Source organism: Enhydra lutris, unplaced genomic scaffold (assembly GCF_002288905.1).
Source record: "Enhydra lutris kenyoni isolate GAN:26980312 unplaced genomic scaffold, ASM228890v2 scaffoldscaffold15, whole genome shotgun sequence".
Classification (NCBI taxonomy): Eukaryota; Metazoa; Chordata; class Mammalia; order Carnivora; family Mustelidae; genus Enhydra; species Enhydra lutris.
The window spans coordinates 62,843,419-62,869,077 of NW_019154099.1; the positions used below are offsets into that span (position 1 = coordinate 62,843,419).

Below are 25,659 nucleotides of genomic sequence, written 5' to 3' on the forward strand. Positions count from 1 at the left end.
ATGATTAACTTACTGGAGCAAAAGCATTTGTCATCAGGTTATCTTGGGTTTTTTAAGAAGGAAAAGGATAGATCTTTGAATTGTACAGACGGGACTATAAAGTGAAGGAATTGCAGAGTTTAAGAAAAATCGGGGGAGGAGCGCCTGGGTGGCTCAGTGGGTGAAGCCTCTGCCTTCGGCTTAGGTCATGGTCTCAGGGTCCTGGGATCGAGCCCCACATCGGGCTCCTTGCTCAGCGGGGGGCCTGCTTCCTCCTCTCTCTCGCTGTCTGCCTCTCTGCCTACTTGTGAGCTCTCTGTCAATTAAATAAATAAAATCTTTAAAAAAAAAAAAGAAAAGTCGGGGTATTTCAGCACTGAATGTACATGAGGCTTTATTTCTATAGCAAGACGAATAGGGCCCTTCCTGTGGTGGTGGTGGTACCCTGATGATAAACCTGCTAAGAAGTCGTACTTTTTATGGTCACCCGCACCCCGCTCTCTTTTAGTCTTTTGAACATGCGTTTGTTCACATCAGGGTTACTGTATTTTTCAACACAGGCTAATATGTAGCACTTTGTGTAACATTAAGTATGAGGACTATTAATGTTTTAAGTGTTACTACAGTGAATAGCTTTATAAAAACTTGTTATTTTTATTTTCTCCGGAGTACAGTTTTTGAGTTAAATTTAGATTCCAAAGTGTTTCAAGGCAGTGTATCCCCCATTTTTTTTAAATGGCTCAAAACTAGTCAGAAAAAATTACGTTTGCTTTTAGTATCTCCTTTGGATTAAATGAGATGCTGGTATTGTACATGGAATTCGAAAAATTTTACTGGAACTGGTGGGAATATACAAATATTTTTTGATGTGGGTAGAAAATATTTTAAGAAAAATGTTTCTGCCTAAAAAACTTGTTTCTTCATTGAGACAAACTTAAGTAAATTACTGATTTACTTTGAAGAAAGGTAAATAGGAAACAACACAACCTAATCTGTGTCACCTGGGCATTTGTGATTGTCCCTTGGAACCGCCCTGCTGCTGCGCCCCGGGAAGGCGGCACCGGGCGTCGGGCCGGCTCCGCGTTACACTCACACAGCTTTCCTGCTCCCTTCACCTCAGACGAGTGATGGGAGCGCCCGGCTTCCTTTTGACGTCCCCAGGTGACGGCCTGTGTGGCCAGGTTGGGAGGTTGCTGCATGGTGGGCACTCAGACGTGGTGCGGTCACACCATGTGGCTGTCAGGCTGTCCGAGTGCGGTCACACCCGTGTTCCACATCCACCGTTGTCACCGTTCCGGCCGAACCCTGACCGGGCCCCGGGCTTCAGACCGTCATCGCCTTACACTGGCTCCTTACTGTGTCTGTGGGTTGTGGCCGTGTGAGGGGGCGGGGCGCCTCTCTGACGGCTGTGATCTTAGTGTGTGTACACACAGGGCTTTTTAAAGACCTGATTTGTTATTCATGGTGAATAATTCACTTGTTCCTTTTGTTTTCAGGCTGTTGAAAATCTCTGTTCTCACAAAGTTTCCCCAACGCTGTACAAGCAGCTGCGCCAGGTCTGTGAAGATCACGTCCAAGCACAGATCCTCCAGTTCAGAGAATATCCTTTTTCTGGCTCATGGGTTTCTGTCTGTTACCTAAATCCTTTGAGACTGAACATTAATAGGATAAAGAACTAATGAGTGATAAAAATATATTATATGTTTATAAAAAATAAAATTAAAAAAAAAGTACAGAGCAGAAAAAAAAAAAGAACTAACGAGTATCCTTAATATTAAAACAACAACTTTTAAAATTCCCATTTATAGAACAAAACCTAACTTACGTTTCATGTGGTCTAATATAAAAGACTTTTTTTTAAGTAGAATTTTTACCACTTAAATTACGTATCTGCTTAAAGCAATAGAGTGTCCATTTATTGGGTCTGGTTGAAGTATTTAGGGTAAGTTCTGGAAAGTGTCTTAATTTTATTCTGCCATCCTTTTATCTTGTTTTCTGTGATGTGTCACCAATTCCCACGGACTTGGGGACGGGAGCCAGTACCCATCTGTAGGCTCAGCTGCGTGTGTGGGGCGTCACGGCTGGGCTCAGCGGGTTCTCCGCTCAGGATCTATCTGGCTGAAAGCATGGGGCCGGCCGGTCGGGGTCTCGCCTGAAGCCACCTTGCAGGCTTGCCGCGGTGGTGGCGGAGCTCCTCTCCCTCTGTCGCGGGATGGACGCTGCTCAGCCCCTGGAGGCCGCCCCGGCTTCTCACCGCAAGGCCTCTTCTCAGGCCCCAGGGTTATTTGCTTCATCTGAGCCAGCAGGAGAGGGCCCCTCTCTGGTCTGCTGGACTGGGTTGTGTGATGTAACCCTCGTGCTCAAAGCCCTCCCAGGGTCCAGAGAGGGAGTTACAGGCTGGGACACGGGCGGGGGTGTCTTTGAGTTTGGCTGGTGTCCAGACGCGGGGCTCCTCCGGCCCTGTGTGCCTCTGCCGTCCGGCCTCCGCCTGCCCCTGCAGCTTCCGCGCCTCCTGAGTGGGCTTCGCTCTGCTGCACCTGTCCGGGGCTGCGCTTTTCTGGGTCTCTCTCTTCGTTTGTGGTAGGTAGCCGGAACCCGTTCATTTCTGACTTTGTTTTCTAGCTAAAGGAATCTTTTCTGTCCTGTACCCTCACCTTGAGAAACAGAGCTCTCAGAGCTTGTGGAAATCCTTCAGGGCAGCCCCCGTAGTGCTGCCGCCTGCTGACGGGGCTCAGGATTGCCCGTGGCCGTGAAGCCCTGCGGTGCAGCCTCGAGCAATGGGTCTCTGCAGATGTGGGTGAGCAGAGTCCATTTTGATCCTCTTGCCTCGGTGTCTGTAACTACAGCTCTGCAGTATTTTCTGGCATAGCTCTGTCCTTCAGGACCACGGTGACCACACCGTTGAACCTATGGAAGATGGCCAGCGTGCGCCACATCTCAAAGCCGTCTTCTGAGGGCACACAGAGGCGCCCCTCCGGCCTTAGTGCCACAGCTCAGGAGTCCCGGAGGCTGGGGACGAGTCTAGGAACCCACGTCCAGATGCTGGCGTCTGAAGGGTAGCTAGAATCCAGGCTTCCTGTGAGCTGCCAGCAGATCCCTAAGTTCTCGTTCGCAGAACGGCACATGTGAGGGAGAACTGGTGCGTTTACTCCTCACGTAGCCGGTCTCACGGAGACTTAGTCCGGGACTGCTTGATTACCCGATGAAATCCTCCTCCTCCCAGCTGACCCTGCCTTGTGAGTTAAACGAACGCGTTCCTGAGTCACTCATTCAGCAGCGCTTCCTTCCTGTCTGGCCCGCCGGCAGACGGGGGAGACGATTGCCGTGCCTGCTCTCTGCCCTCCCGGTAGTCACAGCACAGTGACCGAGGCAAGGGGCTTGTCACGTGTCCTCGAGGCTGTGACAAACCGTGCTTATAAAAATTACCGTGCATTTCAGAGAAAAGTTAAAATGACGCTCTGCCATCTTCTGTCTCCACTAGTGAGCGGCCCCTTGAGTTCTGAGATGCTGAGGTGCTAGAATCGGGGGCAGGAAGGGCAGTGCAGGGAGCGGCCGGCTTGGGCGGAGCTTCCCAGAGGAGGGGACTGGAGTTGCATTGGAGAGGAGGGGCAGGGTGTAGCTTGCCAGAAGGAGTGGGCCACGAGATGCGTGCAGAGAGCCGGAGCACTGTGGCTCGACCAGCCCTGGGAGGGCTGCTGGCGTTCAGGACTGCCACTCGGCTTTGCACCTGTGTGTGTACTCCAGAGGCTTTGGCCATGGTCTGCACATCTGAGAGCCCTCGCAGGTGTGGGAAGCGATCCAGCCACAAGACCGGTGACAAGGGAGGCCGGTGTCTGCCGACCTCCAGCTCTGGTAACAAACGGGAGGACGGAGCTTAAACCCTGGGCCGGGGAGGGGTTGGCAGGGGCAGAGGTACACATTTCGGAAACTGCATGGTGAGGAGAGGGCGGCCAGTCGTGCAGGGGAGGTGCTGTGCCTGCCGGAGGGGAGGGTGCGGGCGTGACGAGGGGCCAGTGGCAGAGCTGCCGCGGATGCCCAGACACCTGGGGCGGTCGTGTGTCGGGGTCAGCGTGTCCGGGTTTCTCCAGTCTGTGGGCCGCTCTCTGACTGAAGGGCTGCGTCTTGCTCTCGTCCACGGCCTGTAACAGGAGAAGTGCTTGGGGAGACCAGGGGCCCTCCTGTGGTTCTCAGGTGCTCGCTCATGCGTGTGATCGGTTCTGCACTTACCCACTCCCCACTCCCTTCTCCCAAACCAAGGCCGTCCCCGTGCGCGTGCCCCTCGGCCAGGTGCCCACCTAGGCGGCGGACGATGCAAGGGGGGTGATGTGCCACGCACCAGGGCTCGGTTCACGAGGGCCTCTTCCTAAATGGCAAACCAGACTGTCCTTGGAGTCTGAGCTGCACGTCGCAGCTCTGGTTAGCCGCGGGAGCACTGGCGGCCTTACGTGGGGTGTTGGGGCTGGAATCGTGCACAGAAGCAGCGCAGCCCACAGGGCAGAAAGGTGCACAACGAGACGGCAGCTTCACGACTTCCTGTGTCTTCCTGCCCCGCGGAGGATGGCAGGCTTGGGCTTCTTTACGAAGACCCTCTGTGCTCATGCTTTCAGGGGCCTTCTGTGTGCAGGGCCCTTGCTCTGGCACGGCACCCTCTTCGTCAGCCGGAATGGTGCAGAGCTGGAGCGTGGCCGCAGGTTTGTGCTGGGGCTCAGAGACGGGCACGGTGTGCTTTTCCTCTGGGGGGTTTGTGGACCGATGAGGGCACGAGGGAGGCAAGAAGTGAATCGCCGAACCTGTGAACTTTGGGAACCGTTAGGCGAGAGTGTCGTTCTCTGCCCTCGGATGGGGAGACTGGGTTTGGGGGAGGGCTGTCCGTGACGAGCCACTGGCATCGTGTGGAGCAGGGCCGCTGGCCTGGTGTGTCTGCTGCCACGGGCCAGCTCCGAGGCCGCGCACTCTGTGGTCGGAGCAGAGCGCCCCACTTTAGGAGACACGGCACGGACAGACCTGATCACGTTTCTACTCCGGCCTGAGCGCTGTTCCTGGTTTCTTTCTTCTCTCCGTTTAATCTTCGCAGTCCTGGGAACATGTAGCTTTTAACGTGGTGTGTCAGCTTGTTGCCACGAGGTATTTGTTTGCTGTCTGGAGGCTGGTAGGCTGCTTAAACCCTCACTTCTGTCTGGTCCTTCTCCAGACAGGAGGGGACGGTGTCGGGGACCTGTGAAGTGCGAGCCCGCGGACCAGCCCTCTGCACGGCTGCGTGCTGTGCGGCCTGGCGGTGCTCACAGGAGGCTCTGGGTTTCAACCCATGGAGGGCTGGAGCTCCGTGTGTGCCACCCTCGAGGCCCAGCTGACCGCTCTGTACTGCGTTCCATGGGGAGTGGCCAGGAGTTACTGACCTCTGCCAGCCGTTTAAGGAGAAGCCTCTCTCGTTGGTGAGCCCAGCACATGGGCTTCTCCCTGCCAAGGAAACGCTGTGCAGGGCGGGGTGCTGCCTGCCTAGTTACAGCGCGGGGGCCGTCTGGGCGGTCAGGTTGGCTGGTGTGTGTCTCAGCCTGGACGGCCTCCCTGGTGCCTCGGCCCTCAGCTGGTACAGACGGCCCGTGAAGATGGCCAGCGTGTGGGCCACACGGCGAGTGGCCGGTGTGCAGCCGCAGGTGCCAGAGCTGCTGGGTCCCCGCTACAGTGGCACCTGTCTGAAAGGCGTGTGACTCTTTCTTTGTTCAAACTGTCTGCGCAAGGTTCTAATACTGTATGCCGCTGTAACTGTGGGCAGGCGTGAAATGCTTCTCTGAGAACAGCGTGTTAACCGTTGAACTAGTAGTTCTTTGCTAGGACTTTGTAAAAATTTTTTAGCAAAGTCTCGAGAGAAAAGAAGTAAGATGCTTGGCCAGGACCACTGTGGTTGTGGTCAGCTCGCCTCGCTAGAGTGACGAGATGCGGGTGTGCCCGTCAGTCCCTTGGGGCACTCTTGACCTTCTGTCCTCTCTCCAAAGTCCTGGCTGAGCCCCGCCCTCCGCACACCTCCCCGCCAGCTGAAGACAATGATGTTTGTCTGATTGGACGTGTCACACACTGGCCGTGGGCTTTTTCTCCTTTACGTGCTGTGGATTTTACGTCTAACCTCACACCGTCTCCGAGGAAATGGAGCCCCAGGGAAGCTCATTGGCTGGTCGAGTGTCCTGGAGCTAGGACCACAGGGACGGAAGCCAGCGACGCAGGTCTTCCCCCCTCAGCGGCTGCAGTGCTGGTCCACAGCGACGGAGCGCAGTCTGCACCACGCGGCTGGGGAGACTGAGGAGCTCGTGGGCGAAGGGGGCTTGGCGAGCCACGCAGCAGCCGACGCTCAGGACCCCGACTTCTCACAAAGCTGAGACGGCCGTGCTCCAGGCGTTCAGCGCAGTTTGCTCTAGGAGCCCATAATGCGGTTTCTTTTTTCTTAACAAACGCTATTTTGACCTTTCTGAGAAAATAGGTTCTAATTATCAAGCTGAGAGGGGTCCTGGTTTGGAGCAGGGAGGGGATTTCCCATCCGTTCTCACTGAGGCTCTGAGTCAGACATCAGCCACCTCCCTGTAGCTGCCGGTCCCCAGCGCCATTAGCAGTCGGCCTGCTTCCTGTGCACCGGGGTAGCGCGGCTCACAGCCTGCCCTCTGTCTGACCACCCACACCCACGAGGCTTGGGGCCAGGGTTCAGCAGCAGGGCTCCTCGAGGGATGCGGGGAAGGCAGGGGAATGCAGCCACGTTGCTCACCAGTGCGGAGTGAGATGCAGTGATGGAGAAAACCCACATCCCTGGTCCTCTGACAACTGAGTGACGGCCGTGTTTGTGTCAGGAATGGCAGTGAAGGGGCTAAAACTGCAGTAATTAAATTGGCCAGCATTTGGCATGTTTTCCTTAGCAGATCTGCACAGACTCACTAGATAGTGTTTTATTTTTAAAGAAGATTAACACGTGCTGGCAGGATCATTGCAGACAGATGGTAAGTGCACGGACTGTCCCCACGAACCCGGCCTCAGGTGTGGGGTCTGCCCAGAGCCCGCCTCGCTGCCACTGCGCTGCCTCGTCTCCCCTGCACACACCCTCTTGATCCTGTTCACCCTCCGGTGTAGCCGAACAGAAGGGAGTGGGGGAGTGGGGAGGATGTGCCCCTTTTAATCCAGCTGTCTTTTTTTCCTTTTTAATCAAAGCGTGGCCTCATCCACCTTCCCTTACCTGCCCAGGGACGGTGTGGGCCGGACCGTGGGCTGAGATAGGGAAGTTCTGTTTAGGGTGAAATGCCGCCATTCAGCTCAGTGTAGTTGAACAGCAGAGCAGAGCAGAGCAGAGCAGGGTGTGAGTTGCTTTTCTAGACTGGGGCTGGCTGCTACCGCGAGCCTCAGACCAGCCTGACAGCTCAGGAATCCTGAATGCATCTCTGAAGTTTTCCTTATCCCGCTTTGTGTGTGACCGTCAAGCCCGATGAGGTTTCTACTATAACTGGAAAGCCAAAGTCTTGGGCTTTGTGCGTGTGTTGGTTCTAATTTGGTCTTATGCATATGAGTTTCTTCGTGTGGCCTGTTTGTAAGTGGAAGCGGGACTAGTGGCTTTGCTGAGTGGATGGCATTCTTTTGTTTCCTCAGTGAGGTAAAAAGGGACAATGAATGAGCCTCTTTTCCGGCATAGGCACCTGGTAGATGGTCAGAATAGATGAACGTCTGCTGGGAAGGCTCTGGTCACAAGGCTGGTGGCTTCTGTGACAGGAGAATCCCAGGGCCGTTGACGATCCTGTCCCCTCCATGCTCTGCTTGCAAAGGAGAGTCGGACACATGGCCCCCAGCCTTGTGTCAAGGTGATAAGGACAGATGGTTTAGGAAGCGTAAAGTGTCTCTTTAGGCCCCTGAGATTTACCACATCGGTCAAGAGATGACCAGATTTCCAAGGTATCCCTTAAGTTAAATAGTTTAAAATCTGTATAATCAGATTTTCTGGATAAAAGAGGTGAAAATTAAACCTCAAAAGAACAATTAAATATGGGGGAAAAATCAGACATGAGGGTCTTGGTGGGGAACATCGTCAGGAAACAGTTACTGTTAGATTGAGACAGCTACCATAGTTGTGATTCAGAAGGCCTAGTCTTGGATATTTGGTAAGTGATGTAAATAAATGCTTTTCTAACTGCCAGATCATGATCAGAAGTATTTTCCTGTTTCTGGACCGCACATACGTCCTTCAGAATTCCATGCTTCCTTCTATCTGGTGAGTGTCCGGGGGCGGTCGGGCTGCCTCTGCTGCTGCCTTTCGGTCTGGTCCTTTATGTCCGCCAGAGCCACGAGCACACACGTCCAGACCCAGCTGGACCTTAGTCCCGGGGCAGAGCCGGGCCGGGCCGCACCAGGGGAGCCCCCCCCGGGCCCCCGGCCGGCCTGCGCTCAGCGTCACCGTGGGGGTGGCAGGCCAGCGTGGCAGCCCTGTGGGGAGGCCCATTTCTGTCCCCGGGTGCTGCGTGTCAGGGCTGTCCAGGGCCAGCAGCACACGGCTCCCCTCCGCTGGGAGCCAGGGGCCGAGGCTCCCCGTGACCATCCAGAAGCTGGTCCAGCCAGTGGTCCAGTGAAGCTCTGAGCCTCACCTCCGAGGCTGGTGAGGTCATGACACGGGGTCCTGAAGCCCCCCCCCAGGCCTCCCCATCCGCTGACCGGCCACACGCACAGAGGCCTCCTTTCAGTCTGCCTGTGCACGGTGCGGCGTCTTTCAGGGACGCCGCACCGTCACCCACTTCCACACCCTGTGCGGACGTCCTCTGCTGTGCTGCCTGGCCCCGGGGTGCCCACCGCTGCCTCACAAAGCCCTGCCTGACCTGACTGGACTGGTTGCTCATGTCGTCTGTGGGCTCGTCCTGGGCTCTTCTCTGTTCCCTTTCAACCCAAGTTCTTTAAGAAACGGCTTGCTTTTCCAGTTTCCTTAGCATCCATTCCCCTGACCTGAGTCTCCCTAAGGTGTTGCTGACCCCTGCTTGCCAGAGCCCATGGATGCTTTTCGTTTTCTATTACCTGACGTCTCTGCAGCTCTGGACACTCCTTGAAAGCCTTCCCTTGTTCGGTGCCACTGTCCCCCTTGCCGCTCTGCCCTCCCTAGCCTCTGCTCCTGTACGCGAGGCACTGGACACTCTGGGGGCCTGCAGCCTGTCGGCCCTGGGCAGAGAGAGGGGCCTTTGTTCAGAGAAACAGGGTGCTGTGCTGGGGACGCCATGAACAGCGTGGCAGCTGGTGTGTGCAAGGTTCCGTCCTAAGAGGTCCAGCCCTGCCGGTATACCGAGTCTGCCGTACAGCTCTGGACGGATGATCATTTTCTCCGTTTTACAGATGGAGAAACTGAGGCAGACAGTGCCCATAATTTGCTGTTCCCAAGTTGTTGGGCTGCCTAGTCTGAACTGTTGGTTCATAAACACAGTTCTTAACGTAATCATGTCATTAGAGACAAGAAACTCCACTTATAGCGTAGGTGACGGTGCACCTGCTAGGACCAGACTCTCGCTGCAGGTGCACGAGAGACGCCCCAGGCGGGGAGGGCCAGCCTCCTCTGGGGCCTGAGCTTCGCAGAATGAGCAGGAGTGCTGATGTGGCCGAGGCCGAAGGAGTTGGTACTGGAGAAGAGGAAGCCTGTGTGGAAACAGAAGCTGCTCGGGATGAGCGGTTTGTGGGGGAGGCGGGGACGTGAGGCCACAGGACGTCCTGGTCACCAATGGCGGAGAGCGGCGAGGTCAAGATTTTAGAAAGCAACGTCTCGCAACAGAAGAGCAGGTGGATGAGTGGACAGCAGACGCCGCGTCCGCCCCGCACGGGCAACCTGCCCGGGGTAGACGGGCTTCACGGGCAGGAGACTGGACTTGTGACCCCATTTATAGTGTGGGAAGGACAGGCGGGGACCCAGAGGCAGTGCGAGCCAGGGTGGGACTCGGATTCAGACCTGGGCGCCCGGCTTGGGCCTGCACGGCTGATCCCTGCACCCACCTGCTACGTCCAGCACATGCACAGAACTCCCAGGCCTGCGGCTCCTGCAGGGACCGGGAAAAGCCTCCCGTGGTGCGTGTTGTAGGAGAGGGTCCGCAGATGGGTCTCCCTGGAACCCATGCCCCCTGCACGCTGCACGCTGCTCGCCGCACCCACCTCAGCTGCCTGTTGAGGAGACCTGGTGGGCCCAGGAGTTGAGTTTTGTCTGCCTGCTCAGTGCTGGACACGTAAGGGGCCTGTGGAGATGTTTGAACAGAGCGCAGAACCTGTTCCCCCAGGGTTTCTGTGCCTGGTGACCGGCAGTTGGATTTCCTCTGGAGTTCCCCAGGTGACAAGCCGAGGAAGGATGGACTCCTAGAGTCTCGTTTCACGTTGCATTCCTCGGTGGGAAGGACCAGATAGAGGAGAGGCCCCAGTGCTGGGGAGAGGGGGAGTTGGATGACATGCCGTGGAGAAGGAGCAGAGATGGAAAAGGGTCAGGCAGGTGCTGGGTGGGTGGAGGTTCCTAAAATCCACCCCGGGAAGAAGGATGTGAGCCCCGGTGTTTGTAAGATCGATGGACTTGGCGTTGACAAACCTGACACACCCGGGGAGATAGCCTTGATAAGGAAGCAAACACACAGCACGCTAGACCGGCCGAAAAACGGAGATGCAGCAGAGCTGGGCTCAACACATGGATCTGGGGTTAGATCAACACTTTCAGGATGAGAGTCACAGTGTAGCTCGTAGCTTTACCTCGGACTTCTAAAAAGTAAAACTAACGTACAGTTTTGTTTTTACTCTTCATACAGGGACATGGGATTGGAACTCTTTAGAAACCATATCATTAGCGACAAGATGGTTCAGAGTAAAAGTATCGATGGAATTCTGCTCTTAATTGAACGAGAGAGGAACGGTGAGGCGGTGGACCGCAGCTTGCTGAGAAGTCTGCTGAGTATGCTGTCTGACCTGCAGGTAATGCCCCCGCCCCGGCCCCCCTACTCCCGCAGAGACAGGTGGATGCAGGAGAGGTTGAGGGCTGGATACGAAGCTCAGTTAGCCCTGTGCCACCAGCTCCAGAAAAGAGCCCTTCAGACACACACCCAGCGCCCCAGGGAGAGGGCGAGGGCCTTTGGCACTCACAGAGGAGAGAGCGCGTCAGGTGGTGTGGGCTGCCCGGGTCCCCGAGCCCAGAGCCAGCCCTGCCGCCTGGATGCGGCTCTGGGGGCCGCGTGTTAGGGCAGGTCACTGCCACTGGGCTCCCTGAAGTCTTGGGTATGTCAGCACATCCTAAGGTAGATTTCTTTCCTGTAATTGATCAATAACTTTGGCCATTTCCTAGGTATATAAAGATTCATTTGAACTGAAATTTTTGGAAGAAACTAATTGTTTATATGCTGCAGAAGGCCAGAGATTAATGCAAGAAAGAGAGGTGAGACAAGGAAGTACTTTTGAATCGCTTTCTTTGGTTTTGTAGATGTTCGTTGGAGTGTAATTTCTAAAAATTTGCCTTTCCACATAAACATTTTATTAGAATTTTCTGAAAGCCACAATCTAGCTGACATTCTCGGAACGAGCTTCATTCCTACTACAGTAAAGATTTAATTTCTTTCTTCTAACTTAGAAACTTGTTTATTTCTGTCCCCCGCCCCCGGCAAAAAAGGCCAGTACAGTTGCTTCTGAAATGTGTAAAATGACCCAAAGTGAAGCAAGAGGATAACAGTTAAATCTGAAATAGGAAAGATGCGTCATACCCAAGTCTTCCCTTTGTGTTGAGACACTGAAAAAATTATCCGGAAAACCACAGGAAAAAACATGAAATAATAATATGAACCCAAAATCTTGGTAACAGATTCAAAAGTATGAGAGCAGGGACTGAAGGAGGCTCCTCTGGACTGTCCCCGAAGGTCCCTTGTCATTGCATAGCACAGGCCGGCTATCGGTTCTTCTTGGTTTGGAGAGGGAGTTTCACGCCCCATACCCAGCCCTGCCCTGCCACTAGGTCCGAATGCCAGGGACCCGTGTCCTGGGGCCTCTCCTGTGCCATCCCGTGAGGGCAGGAATGCCCTTTGCCCCTGAAAGCATGAAGTGCGTTGTGAGGTCTGCAGCCGGGCTATTCGGTGTCCTCGAGCGAACACGCAGTCTTTTGATTCGCTTTTGCTGACCCTGTCCTCTGTGGGCCCGAGATGGGCTCGGCCTGCACCCGCCAACCCAGGGGCTGCCCTAGGGGCCCTGGTGGTGGGAGGGGGCCACCTTGTCCCCAAGCTCCACTGTGAGCAGGGCACAGCAGTGACGTGCTGTCCCGTCCCTTGTTCTAGACATCCAGTTTACTCTCCAGAACCAAGTCCCAGGAAGGTTTCTTCTGTGCACCCACCCCTCCCACAGTACTCTTCCTGCAGTGCCCCCCCCACCGCAGTGCCCCCCCACTGCAGTGCTCCCCCCACCGCAGTGCCCCCCCCCACCGCAGTGCTCCCCCCACCGCAGTGCTCCTCCCGCTGACTGCTTCCACTTCTCCCACTCCTCTGTGTTCATATTTGGCTTGAATATATATTTTGCTTTTTTAAAAAAAACTTTTGTAAGGACCACAACGTTTTAGCTTTTTGGGTAATACCAAGAATCTTTGTTACTTAAGAAAAAAGGAAAAAGAGTCTTTGTTACTGACATGCTTAAATGTTGTGTTTGGAAGGTTCCAGAGTATCTTAACCATGTAAGTAAGCGCTTAGAGGAAGAAGGAGACCGAGTGATCACGTATTTAGACCACAGCACACAGTGAGTACTGCTCACCTTCTCGGTTCCCACGGCCAGACCGCAGCGAGCCCCTCCCCGGGCTGGCGTGCAGTAGGCTGAGGGTGATTTTGTTGTTCACGTGTTCTGCTTGTATTACTTGTGACCATTCCACGCTTGTGAGTTTCGACAGGTGCTGCGTCATGAGATTTCGCCCAAACGGAGCACTTCGGGCTGAGGGGCTTGGCACCTTCAAGTTTAGAGACCGGGATCTGATTAAGTCAGTGGGGTATCGTTGAATGTCAGACAGTTTGGATTGTAAACCTTTTATTAGACTTCTGCAGTAGCTGGCGTTTTTATGTTACTAAGTCCCATGATTTTCTCTTTTCATCTAATTTTGTTTGCTCTAAATCTGAAAATTGGAAAGTAGTTGGGGAAAAGTAAAAAGGGAAAAATTGTGAGAATGTCTGTTTCTCACTATGCACATAAACTTCATACTTCATTCAAGTGAGGAGAGGTAAGGACGGAAATGGGATAGAAAAGAGACTGAAGGGTACAATGTGCAGAACTTGTGACTCGCCTGGAACAGGCGGGATGAAAGAAAGAGGCAGAGTTACGGCGCTTTGCAAAGACAGGAGCTAGAGGTCAGGAGAGGAAGGGTCTCTTCGGACATTTGAGGGGCTGGAGAGCACAACACCTGCGGACAGGGACAGTCCTGCTGAAGCTGGGCCAGCCTTGTGCGAGTGCTGTAGGGACACAGAGTCCCAGCGGGGGGCAGCGCAGGGTGCCGCAGGGGCTGGAGGCCAGCAGCAGGGAGGCACGGGGTAGGAGAGGAAAGGACGAGTGGATGAGAGCGCGGGTCAAGTCAGGGAGCTGCGGGGGCGGCGGGGGGGGGGGGGTACTGGCACGGCTAGCCCTGGGCACGGGGCTCCTGTTGTTTTTTGTGTGTGCTGATGCGCTCTGTACGTAGGCTCTATTTTAAACTGCTCGTGCCAATTTTAAAAATACGTTGCTTAGAAGAGCGTATGTAAATTCTCCAAGTAAGGCCTGCGGGGTGTCTCAGATCCAGGCCCAGGCGTGGGTGGGTAGGAGGGGCACTGCCCTGCTGCAGGATTCAGAGATCACAGAATAAAGTCATTGTCAAGGCAAGAAGGGGAGACTGAGGATAAATAAGCCAGCCACGGCAGCCTTAGGGCTGGGCTCAGAGTACCCCATCCAAGGCCCCTGCCCCCAGTCAGTGTGGTGCACGGTCGCCGGGGAGAGCGTGCCTGAGAGCAGCAGGGCGTTACCTCCTGCCGCACCTCGTGACCCACAGCATGGCGAGGTCACTTGGCTGCCCCTGCCCCAGGGATGGCTTCTGTGTGCCCCCAGGACTCCTGCCCCTCGGGGTGGGAAGGACCTGCTCTCCTGTTGGTTGGCAGGAATTCTCGCCAAATCAGTAAGTTGTCACCATGGATTATGAGGTCAGTCTTCGGGCACCTGGGTGCTAAGGCAATGAGTTCCCCAGGACTGAACCTTTGGTCACAAGGAGTCTGTAGTATCTGCTCTTAGCTCGGGACCAGCCACGGCACTTGGGCTATGGCAGGCATCGGGGGGACTGGCGGGGTCAAAACTGTGATGGGGTTTCCCATGCTGCAGAACCACAGTCTAGACCATGTCCTGCCTGGAGGCAGGGATTCTGTGAGCACAGGACCAGTTGCTAAGCACAGTCATCGGGGAAGTGCACACTGAAACCACAGCGCAGTTCGCTTCACACCCACCAGAACGGCGTTGTGGTTACAAAGGGCAAGCGGTACGCAGCCTCGGTGAGACCGTGGGGACGGCAGCTTCATGCCCCTGCGGCAGGCATGGGAAGTGGGCAGCTGCCAGGGAGGATGGTCTGGTAGGCCCTCCAAGGGCTCCGCAGAGGTACAGGCCTTTCCGACGTCCTTGTTCTGCTGCAAACGTACGTTCCCACGATGCTTGTCTACAGGTAGTCACAGCAGTGCTATTCCTAGTCTGCAGGTGGACGGCCCCCGCTGCGGCCGGGCATGGGTTGGCTATGCTGCTGGCCCTCCCTGCTCTGCCTCTGACCTCACCCCCAGAGCCCATGGCCCTTCTCCCCCTTTTGGAGGCAGACTGGGAAGGTGCTGGCTGGCCCCTCCTCCCTCCCTCCGCTACTCAGGAGGCCTGAGCTGGGGGCTGGAGCCAGCATTGGCCCTCCTCTCTCGAGGGTCATGGTACTCTGTCAGGAAGCTCTTTATGAACAAAGGCTCTGGAACGTGCCCCCGATGATAACCCTGGGGCTAAAGCACGTGTTCTGGTCTTTGGAAACAGCCAGGATGAGAGCAGCTGTGGGAGACGGACCCAGGGAGAGTGGTTTCACATGTCCCTGTGAGGGCCGCGGTCCTGTTAGCACAAGTTCAGAGGCTCACAGTATGTTCTGCGTGGCACTCGTGCCGCGTGAGCCTCATGTCGGAGCTTCCAGAAGTAGGGTTTTTGACAAGCGGTCGTGGGAGGGGACAACCTGTCCATGCAGAGGGCAGTGGGGCCTGGAGCGGGGCGGGCCGTGCAGTGGAGGTCGGGGAGCTAGGGTGCCTTGCGCTCAAAGGGCAGAGTCTCCTTTGGAAAACCACCAACCGAGGGGCACCGGGCTCTTGTCTGTGTGGGTGTCTCCTCCGCCCTGAACCCCTGTCTCTTGGTGTTAGTCGGTAGACAGTTTTTAGAAAGACTCCCGAGTCCACTGGGACGGCAGGGACATTGTTCTCGGCCGGAGGGAGTGGCTGTCATGGAGTCCGCCTGGCTCTGGTGGAGTCCCAGGACGTCTGTGGGCACAGACCGCACTTCATGTCCGCGGGCCCAGGTCTCTCCCTTCACTTCGCCTCTGACACTGGCGTTTGCTCGTGCAGGAAGCCGCTGATCGCTTGTGTGGAGAAGCAGCTGTTAGGAGAACACTTAACAGCAATTCTGCACAAAGGTAGGTTTTCTTAACTCTCCTGTCGGACCGAATGACAGTCCTTAATGTATTAAGAAAGGAAACAGCGTAACAAGGGAAAGGACGTTTTGTGTTGTAATACGACAGTCACTAAAAATCTTTTTAAGAATAACGAATGTGTTGGCTCTCAGGGAAAATGAGTTCTGAGAAGTAGTGAATGGCCTGTGGTAGGAATCCCACGGAGCGTCCCCTTAGCCAAAGCTGCGGAGACACCGACCGCAGGCGGCTGGCGGCTGGGGCCTCGTGTGGCGCTCGTCCTCTGTTGCCGGCCCAGGCAGAGCACCGTGGGTGTAGGCTGCTCGAGTAGGCCCTTGGGTTGTCGCGGGGACTTCCTCCCCACGCCCTCTGCGCAGATGATGCCACGTGGCTGGGGACTTGCACCAGAATGCGCATCTCCATCCTGGGTCTCCTGGACGAGCGAGCACGCGGCAGTGCTGACCAGGCCGTGCTCTCACACCACGTCCATCACGGTGCCCATAAGCCCGGGGGAACTATGACTCCACAGCCACCGTGGGCTGTTGGATTGGCTCAGTGTGCGCTCCTGGCTCACTCCTGCCCTTCAGAGTGTGCTTCCTGCCCTGGGCGTCTGAGTGGGCACGGCTCGTGTCTCCTAGCACGTTGTGCAGTGCGTCCAAGTGCTGGTTACCATTTGGAAGTCCTTGGAGCTACAGGATCTGCTTCAGGATGTTGGAGACCGTAAAGCTTAATCATGGGAAGGCCCAGAATTATAAACATAAATTAGAAATTATAAGAAAAATGAACAATCAGCTAAAAGATGAGACATGATGACACTCCCCCCCCCGCCCCGCGACAGATCCGCTCTCTGAGCGATAAACTACGTGATGGGTAACACGGGGCCGATTGGGGCGTGCTGGTCAGGCCGCGGTGTGGGCGAGACCTGAGGGATTAAGGAACACAGGTGCTCAGGAAACGGCCCTGCCCGGCAGGGTCAGGTCCGAGCCCGGAGACCGGCCTGCGTGCACAGAGAGCAGCAGCAGCCCCTGCCTTCTGCAGCAGCGTGCTGGTGTCTTCACGGTGCGTGCCGCGCCGCGCGTCAGTTGTGCTAACAGTCTGTGCTTCCGTCTGATGTGCCGCCTCAGGGCTGGACCACCTGCTTGACGAGAACAGAGTGCCCGACCTCACTCAGATGTACCAGCTCTTTAGCCGCGTGAAGGGCGGCCAGCAGGTCCTGCTGCAGCACTGGAGCGACTACATCAAGGTGCGTGGGGCCGTCTCGGCGGGGCCGTGGCTGTGCTGTGGCTGTGCCGCATGTGGGGCGGGCATTCCACCTCCAGGGTGTGTGGCGCCTGGCAGAGGAGCTGGGCGGTCTGCAGGCACCATGGTTTTCGGGGGGCGGCTGCGTGGGTAGACAGAAGTCCTACACTTCCTTCCAGATTGCTGGCACAAACCTTTGTTTTTAAGGATGACGCCAGCGGTGCACGCACCGCGTACAACCAGGTGTGATGAAGGTCTGCCTTTCGTGTGCTCCCTGATCTCCAGGTCCAGTTCCAGCCATGATTTTCAAGGGTTGCCAGTTTTGTGACTCTGCTTTTTAAACACCCCATGCCTTCGCCCATGAGAATTCTTACGCGTTTTGGTGTATCCCTTCGGTGTGTGTGCCGCTTCATTTCCTAGCCACCCAGGACTGCGTTCTCACGACACTTTGGTGTTTCTTGCCATGTTGGCCTGTGGTTACGGGACGGTGGCAGGAGAGCACTTGTGTCAGAGTGCTCAGCGTCTGACCCTGGTCATAGGTTACACCCCGCGGCTGGGGGACAGGTGGAACTGGGGCAGCCTGGAGAAGGTGGGCGCAGGCTACCAGCACTCATACCCCAGCTACAGTGCTGCTCTCCCGTTGGGCCAGATGTTAGCATCCGGGGGAGCTGGTAGGCGAAGCGCATGAGGGGTCCCTTCACTTTCTCTGCTGCATGCAAACCTGTAATTATCACAAGGAAAACTGCAGTAAATAGAAGGGGTAATGGGAGGCTTGCATGCCGCTGTGTGGACCAGTCCGAAAATCGCACATCTGTGAACACGTGGACCTCTCGGGCACACACGCACAGCCCCCAGACGTGTACGGCAGCGTGGGGGCTTCGCGGTACAGGAAGTCTGATGGAGAATGAGGGTGTTGCTGTGAGCAGCCCCCAGGGAGCAGGAATGCGCACTGAACACGGGAGGCGCCCCTTGACGAGTGTCGGTCTAGGCGGTGCAAGTCCGTTGCTGAGGGTCCGTCGCAGATGAGCGGTCACACTGACAAAACACCGGCGTGTGGCCGTCACAGGAAAGCTGACCCTGGGCAGTCCGTGTGTTATTTTTAAATGCAGTCAGAGCAGAAGGGTCCAGAGCAAAAAGTCCCAGCCCTGCTGGCCGTACAGTGTCTGTCCACTACGTCTGTGACACCCAAGTGCATGTGTAGGTTGTGCCAAGGCCACGTTTCCAGAAACATACATGTTCCTTCTACTAAAGGACAGAAGTTGACTGAATACATTTTGAAGATCTCATTGGCTGTATTTGGTGATTCATGAACTGGGCAGCGAACCGTCCAGCAGGTAGAAAGCAGCCCCGGAGAGCTGTGCGATCCAGCAGACTTTTATAGGCAAGGGACCATGCTCTAGGAAGAGCGGTTGGTGTGGCAAGGTCACCTTCCTCCGGAGGGCAGGGCTCTGTCTGGTAGAGGACCTCTCCATGCTGGCAAGCCTGCTGATCTCTCTCGGGCTCCATTCCTTGGAGGGGAGGCAGTTCGTCCCGGTCTGCTGGCCTGGGGCTGGGCACGGGCACTGCACTCGGGGCTGCCACCTCTGTCTTGGCAAACGCATGAAGCAGGACTTGGACTCACACGATCTGTGCTGTGGGGGTGTGCACGCCTCAGGCAGCCATTACATGTTGGATAGGGTATGTTTGAATTAGAGGTGCAGGCTAACAGCGGAGCTCTCGCTGGCTGGCAGTGGGGGGCAAGGAACACTGCAGTCAGGAAGTCCACGTGGGTGTGTTGGGTTAATGGCAACTTCTGATTGAGGAATTCATATGTAAAAGGTTTTTTAAAAACAGTGGATACTGGGGCACCAGGGGGGCTCAGTTGGTTAAGCGGCTGCCTTCGGCTCAGGTCGTGATCCTGGAGTCCCAGGATGGAGTCCCGCATTGGGCTCCCTGCTCAGCAGGAGTCTGCTTCTCCCTCTGCCCCCCTCATGTTCTCTTTCACTCTCTCAAATAAAAATAAATAAACTCTTGAAAAAAAAATAATTAAATAAAAACTGTGCACACTAATTGATAAATTCTCCCAGAAGCAGAATTATAACACTGAAGCATTAATTGTATATTTGCTTAGTCTTTTGAACATGGGGTGAATCTGTGAAACTTGAAATTGCTTGGTGATTAACACCAACAGTAATTAATTTACATGAAAGTATCGTGATTGAGAGCAGAAGTGTGTTACCATTGCCTGTGGATGAGTTGGTGTGTGTACGTGTTCTTGTAGACTTTTGGGACAACAATCGTGATCAATCCTGAGAAAGACAAAGATATGGTACAGGATCTGCTGGGTTTTAAGGACCGGGTAGACCACGTGATAGAGGTGTGCTTCCAGAGGAACGAGAAGTTCATCAACCTGATGAAGGAGTCCTTCGAAACGTTCATCAACAAGAGGCCAAACAAGCCCGCGGAGCTGATAGGTAGGAGAACAGCCTTCCACACGGTTTTTAATACAGGAAAATAAGGCAGAACTCAAGCAAATGTTTTTTCCCCAGAATGTTTAAGCTCCTCTTGGGGAGGGGAGGGAAGGATTTGTGTTACACCGCATTGGGACACACGTCTTTAAAAACGTGCGCATTACGTTGTATTAAGCATATGGCGTTTCTGTGAGGGTGAGCATGGTAGTAATTTTGTAAAGATGAAGCTTGACGTCACAGAAGAAAGGGACAGAACTTCTCTCGTGCACGTCCTGCACTAGCAGCTCCAGGGCTGTGTTCGGCAAAAACGAGCCCTGGTTCTGTCGTGATTTCAGCAAGTAATTTGTGCCCAGAAACTGGGTGAGGAGGATTTGCTCGACTCGAGTGTCTCCGGGTCGTGAGGGTGACCTGACTGATCTGTGGAGCGCGTTTACATGAAGATATACTCAGTCCCTACCTCTCTGTCCTCACATCAGGACTAAAGTAGGATAAAATCCGATGAGGTCTTAAAAGATAACATGGTTTAAGATGAAACCGTTTTTAAATGATCAGTTTATTCAATTACGTTGTCATAATACCAAAATATATTTCAGGATTTGTAGACTCGTCAGTGAAAGTTTTTAGGCAGAGGGCAAAGAGAGAGTAAATGCAGTGATTCAGCACTGGCTTCCTGATTACTGTTGAGAGTATGTGATGGGAATGTGGGGTTCATCATGCAGTTCTCTGCCTTTGTGTGTGTTCAGGGTACTGGATAATAAAAAATTGTTAAGAAAAAACTAATAGAAGCAGCAACGAGAGGGCCCTGGCTGGCTCAGATGTGGACCGTGCAACTCTGCATCTGGGGTTGTGGGTTCGAGCCCCACACTGAACAGAGGGATTACGTAAGAAAATCTTAAAAAAAAAAAAAAAAGGCAACAAAAGAAATGCACAAGGCAGTTCAGTTTGGCCTTTAAACCACTTTGTGGATTGTGGTTTCTCCAAAGACGAATATTCAGCTCTTGGCCAAGCCCCGGCCCGCGGTAGATCCGTGTGGCCTCAGGGATGCCGCGTCTCAAAGGCAGGTCACTCCGGTTTCTGCAGCGGTGGTGTTGTGGAGCCCAGGCATGTGATTCAAGTATTTATTCTCACGTGATTTGAGAGTATTTATCTTGGAAAATCAGATTATCTGCCTTTTGTCTCTTAACAATGTCATTTTGGAAAGGTTCCAGTGCTGCCCCCTGCTGTTTGTGCATGGAAGTTAGTGATTATAAAGTTTTCAGTTCTTCAAATAATTTAAGCTCTTGATCTCACAGCAAAGCATGTTGATTCAAAACTGAGAGCGGGTAACAAAGAAGCCACGGACGAGGAGCTGGAGAGGATTCTTGACAAGGTCATGATCATATTCAGGTTCATCCACGGTGAGACGCGCCCCACGCTGTGGCTGTTAACACTCAGCATGGAGGGGAGCTTACCCTGTCCAGACTTCTGTCTGGGGCCCTGTCTTTCCTGGCGAAGCCTTTCCCGAGACATTTCCACTTCCGCATTAGCGCAGGAGGTAGAGGGACGGCCGCCCGTCGGCGGCCGTGCACGTGCTCTCTGGGGGCAGCGTCCCGGGAGGCTTCCGAGTTAGAGCCACAGAGCCAGCGCCTAGACGTCCTACGGTCGGAGGGAATGTTTGCGTGTTAACTGTCTGATGTCTTATGTCGTTCTCATTTGGTTACAAATAGGGAAAGATGTCTTTGAAGCATTTTATAAAAAAGATTTGGCAAAAAGACTTCTTGTTGGGAAAAGTGCCTCAGTAGATGCTGAGAAATCGATGTTGTCCAAGCTAAAGCATGGTAAGTGCGGGGCCAGGCCCGTCCACCGTGGCACCGTGTCCTGTGCCCGCTGCCACTCATGCCCTCTGCTTGTGCCCCAGAGTGCGGCGCCGCTTTCACCAGCAAGCTGGAAGGCATGTTCAAGGACATGGAGCTCTCCAAGGACATCATGGTCCAGTTTAAGCAGGCAAGCTGTGTTTCCGTTCAGGTAGAACAGCTGTGCATAAGCCGTCCCCCTCACGCCGTGTCCGGCCCTCGGCCTTCAGAGCGACACCTCATGTCTCACGTGTTTGAGTTACTTAAATTCAAAATGAGAAAGTGATCCCTAAAAATGCGTAACAAGAAATTGACTTAAACAAGTGCAGTAGCATCCCGTGTTGGTAACGTCACCAGAGAAGCAGGAAAAATGTCCCAAGTGACTTTGGAACAAGCGTTCTGTGGCTTCGTGGAATGTGTCCTCAGGACTCAGTACAAACGCGTGTTGAGCTGCATTTCGAAAATTACACCGTTTACCTTTTCATGAACTTGTTGTTTTTGATGATATTCTACAATCCTTACTTTATCTTGTTTTGTTTCCAGTACATGCAGAACCAGAGCGAGCCAGGCTCCATAGATCTGACCGTGAACATACTTACGATGGGCTACTGGCCAACGTACACGCCCATGGAGGTGCATTTGACGCCAGAGGCGAGTGTCTGGGAGAGGGTCTGCCTGTGCTCGTACGTACGTCAGCGCCACCAAAGCGCCATAGACATCCTGCACGCCAGCCAGGCACAGACGTGTTGTCTATCACCAGATATTTAATGGGAGGATTTTTAAATTGTACCATCAGAGATCCAGTGTCCTTATAGTCTCTGGAAAGCAGCGATGCTCAGGGACTGCCTGTGTCCCTGTCTGGCTCCTTCTGTCCCCTGGCTGACCGGGGAGAAGGCAGCAGCACAGGCGCTAGGAGGCAGTACTTGCTGGTTGTCCTTCCATCCCAGGGTCGACACGGCGGGTCTCGTGGGCACCACTGCTCAGGGCTCTGTAGGTTAGCCACAGCTGTGGGCCTGCTGGGGATTTGCAGGTAGGAAGGAGGGTCCTGAGCTCGGGAACTTAAAGTCGGCCCCGTTAATTATTAATACCAGATGACATGGAAGAGGGCTGCTTCTGGTGTGGTTCCGGAAGTAAAAGGAGCAGGGACGAGGACCTTCTAGAAAGGCCCAAAAAGGCATGGAGTTGCGGGAGCTGGGAGCCCAGGTTGGAAACAGTCCTTCTGAAGGCTGCTTGTGTTATTTCCAAGACCATGTCTTCCAGGATTTTCTTGTTTCTCACCCTACTGGTTGCCTTTGTGGTTTTAGTTTTTAGTGTGTTTTTAATTTATTGTTGAAGTACTGGTGTCGTACCGGTTTACACATTTACACATCTTCTGCCTTTCCTCTGCCTCTGCTCTAGACACTGACGTTCCCAGAGCCCTTCAGCTCCCTTCTCAGCCCACACAGGCACTCGGACTCTAGCCTGTGCATCCCTGGGCCTGGGCACACTCGGACGTCCCGGGCTCAGCACCCCAGATGGCTCTCATCCCCTCCCCCTCCTCATCCCCGCCCTGTAGGGAGTGCGACTGTGTCTGCCGGTACAGAGGCTGTGTCCAAAGCTGCTTGTAGGCGCCACGCAACCCCTGCCTCCCCAGTTCCCACATTTTCCAGGGCCTCTGTGTGTCGTATCCCAAATGGAGCCTCCTGCAGCAAACCTCGCTTCCCCTCACCCCCTTCCTGTGTGCAGCAGGCCGGCCGGGGGTCCACCTGGCTGTGCCTCTTGGGGTGCTGCTGAGTTTTTTGCTTCTTGTTTTGAGGTAAGTGAAGATTTGGACGGACTTTGCAAGAATAGTTCAAAGTGTCCCCAGAAGCGACTTCCCGTGTCTCCAGCCCTGCCACCAGCGCTCCTCTCTCTACGTGGAAGGGTGGCATGCTCCTGCTGCGTGCAAGAGATGGTCTCCTACCCCTAATACCTCGGTGGGCACTTTCCCGGGTCAGACCCCCGATACTGCTCTAGTGATTGTCCCGTGGGGAGCCCTGTCCTGTTTTGTCCAGACCCCGCCCAGTTAGCTGTGGCCTCCCTCCTCCGTCACCCCTGCACCATCATCTTTCTTTCCTGAGGCTCACATTTTCGTGAATTGTCTCTGTGTGGCCTGTGATGCAATTCCGGCCATGCTTGTCCAGCCAGAATCGCACCCGGGTTTGCTCGGTGCTACGTCAGGAGGCCTCTGCTGTCCATTGACACCCCCCGCTTCTGTTGGTGGTGGTTCACGTTGTCATTGGGTTACGGTGTTAGCTGGTGTCTCGACTGTGAGTAGTATGTTTCCTTTTGTAATTTTGAAAGTCTGGGGGAAGATGATACTCTTCTTTCCCCGCAGACTCTCCTGCTGGGCAGTTCCTGCCTGAAGCACTTTCACCTTGACGAGGCGCAGCTTTCTCTGTACCACTAACGGACCCCTGGTTACTTGCCTCCACGTTCACGCTGGCGCGCCTCTCGCTGGCCCTCTTACAGGCCCTTTGTCCTTCTACGTGCTTGTGTGGTTTTTTAGTACTTTTTCGTTTCCTAGCTAAAGATGTTTGAGGCTTGCCATACTCTGCCTTTTTAGAAAATATGCCTACAGTATGAATGTAAATAACGCAATTGGAGGTGAAGTGTACCTACAGTTTAGGGCTTTAAGCTGTACAGTTGGGGGACACCTTCTAGTTCATTGCAGACAGAGCCTGCAGCCGTCGCGCTCCCTCCCATCCCCCACCTCCCCCAGCCCAGACCTCGGCACCCACCAGCCCTCCGTCTCTGGGTCTCCTGTTCTGGTAGTAACATAAACGGAACCTCACGCTGTGGCCTTGGTGTTGGGCCGCTTCCTCTGGCTTCCTGTTTCCAAGACCCGTCTATGCTGCTGCCTGTACCAAGCCTCCTTCCTTTTTAGGGCTGAGTGGTACTCCAGGGTGCGTACAGACCACGTATTATCCATCCGTCTGTCCGTCCGCCACGGATACTTGAGTTGCTTTTGGCTTTTGGCCGCTGTGGGTGTCGTGGTTGTGACGGGTGTGGAATGCGGGGTCCCTGGGGTCCTTGCTTTCAGTTCATTTGCGGTCCACGCCTGGGAGCAAAAGTGCTGGCTCACGGGAAGGCCGTCATCCCCCAGTTTCTGCAGTGGCTGCCGCTCCACTCCCACTCCTGGCGGAGGCACACAGGCCTCCAGCGTCTCCGCATCCGCGTCCACGTTCGTCATTTAGCTGTCGTAGCGGCAGAGAAGCAGCGTCTCGTTTTGGTTTGATCTGCTTCTCCCTAATGAATGACGACACTGTTCAGTGTCACTCCGCGTGCTCATCGGTCACTGTCGCTCTGGGAAGGACCGTCTGTGCGAGTCCCTTGCCCGTCTTGACACTGTGTCACCCGCCTTCCTGTCGCTAAGTCGCCAGAGTTCTGCATGTATTCGGACACTGCGTCTTCTACCAGGTGTGCGATTTGCAGGTCTCTTCTCCCATCGAGTGAGCTGTCTTTTTCCTTTTTTAATAGTGATTTTTGCACAGAATTTTAGAATTTTGATAGAGTCTGATCTGTTTCTTTGTTGTTACTTTTTGGTGTCCTGTCTAAGAACTATGGCCAGCCCAAGGTCATGGAAATGCACTCGTATGTTTTCCACTGAGGCCTTTGTGGTCGTAGCTCCCACTTGTAGGTCTTTGGTCCATTTGGAGCCTGGGGCTGTAACCGGCGCACAGTAATCACCCAGAATTAGCCGCCGTCCTCTCCCTCTTCTTGCTGCTGTCAGGAGTTAATCTCAGGGAAAACGTTTTTAAGAAGCGTGTCACTGTACCGGCTTTTTTTGTTTGGGGGTCGTACGGTGCCAGATGCACATTCTGAGTCGCTGCCTTTCAGATACATACCGGGAAACTTAGAGACGGGATGACAGTCACGTCTGGGATTTGATGTTGACGACAGGTAATGGGTGTGGTGATAGTTTCGAAGCATGAGGACAGGTTTGCCGCGTGGGTACAAGGCCGGTGGGCGTCGTGACTTGGAGGGAACGCACGGGAGGGGTGCAGGCAGAGCGGGTTCACTCCCTCACGCCTGCCGTGCGGCAGTGCGGCCCTGCCCCTGGGCTCCCTGTCCAGTCGTTGTAGCTGCTGTCAGAGGCAAGAAGAGCAGCTGGAGAAGACCCGTGAGGAAGGCGTTCTCACAGGTCGTGGGCGTGGTGGCGGGTTCCCACTGGGAGCCCGAGGGGGGTTGGCGTGGCGCACCGAGTCGAGTGGAGGAGGCCAGGAGAGGCCCGCGCGGTCGGCGGTTCAGATGGAGGGGACCTTGGCTAGCCTCGGGAGGGTCTCACTCTTGCTCCTTAGAACTTGGAAGCAGCCAAGGACGCTGACAGCGGATGCGCCGAGTGGCTGACACGGAGGGCCAGAAACTGAAGGTGCCACGGTGGCTGGGGTGGGCGGGAGACCAACCGAGGAAGGCTCCGAAGGACGGAGGTCTAAGCGATGAGTGTCGTGGAGGGCAGGGGAGGCTGCCGTCCGCCGTCCGTGCACAGAGCCGTCAGTCA

General features: G+C 54.7%; 1 protein-coding gene across 3 annotated transcripts in view; it reads left to right on the forward strand.

The window, feature by feature from the left end:
• The window catches only part of LOC111147089 (cullin 4A), a 43,420-nt gene that overhangs the window by 8,032 nt on the left and 9,729 nt on the right, over positions 1 to 25,659 (forward strand). Inside the window, exons 3-15 of one of the 3 annotated variants that reach the window (XM_022502974.1) lie at positions 1,476 to 1,579; positions 6,890 to 6,959; positions 8,142 to 8,215; positions 10,758 to 10,920; positions 11,288 to 11,377; positions 12,632 to 12,714; positions 15,558 to 15,625; positions 16,744 to 16,862; positions 19,119 to 19,311; positions 20,601 to 20,705; positions 21,015 to 21,125; positions 21,206 to 21,306; positions 21,684 to 21,791. In XM_022502974.1, coding sequence (XP_022358682.1) covers positions 1,476 to 1,579; positions 6,890 to 6,959; positions 8,142 to 8,215; positions 10,758 to 10,920; positions 11,288 to 11,377; positions 12,632 to 12,714; positions 15,558 to 15,625; positions 16,744 to 16,862; positions 19,119 to 19,311; positions 20,601 to 20,705; positions 21,015 to 21,125; positions 21,206 to 21,306; positions 21,684 to 21,791 — 1,389 coding nt within the window. The remainder of the gene's footprint in view (positions 1 to 1,475; positions 1,580 to 6,889; positions 6,960 to 8,141; positions 8,216 to 10,757; positions 10,921 to 11,287; positions 11,378 to 12,631; positions 12,715 to 15,557; positions 15,626 to 16,743; positions 16,863 to 19,118; positions 19,312 to 20,600; positions 20,706 to 21,014; positions 21,126 to 21,205; positions 21,307 to 21,683; positions 21,792 to 25,659) is intronic. The other 2 variants (XM_022502972.1, XM_022502975.1) reach the window with 2 other exon arrangements.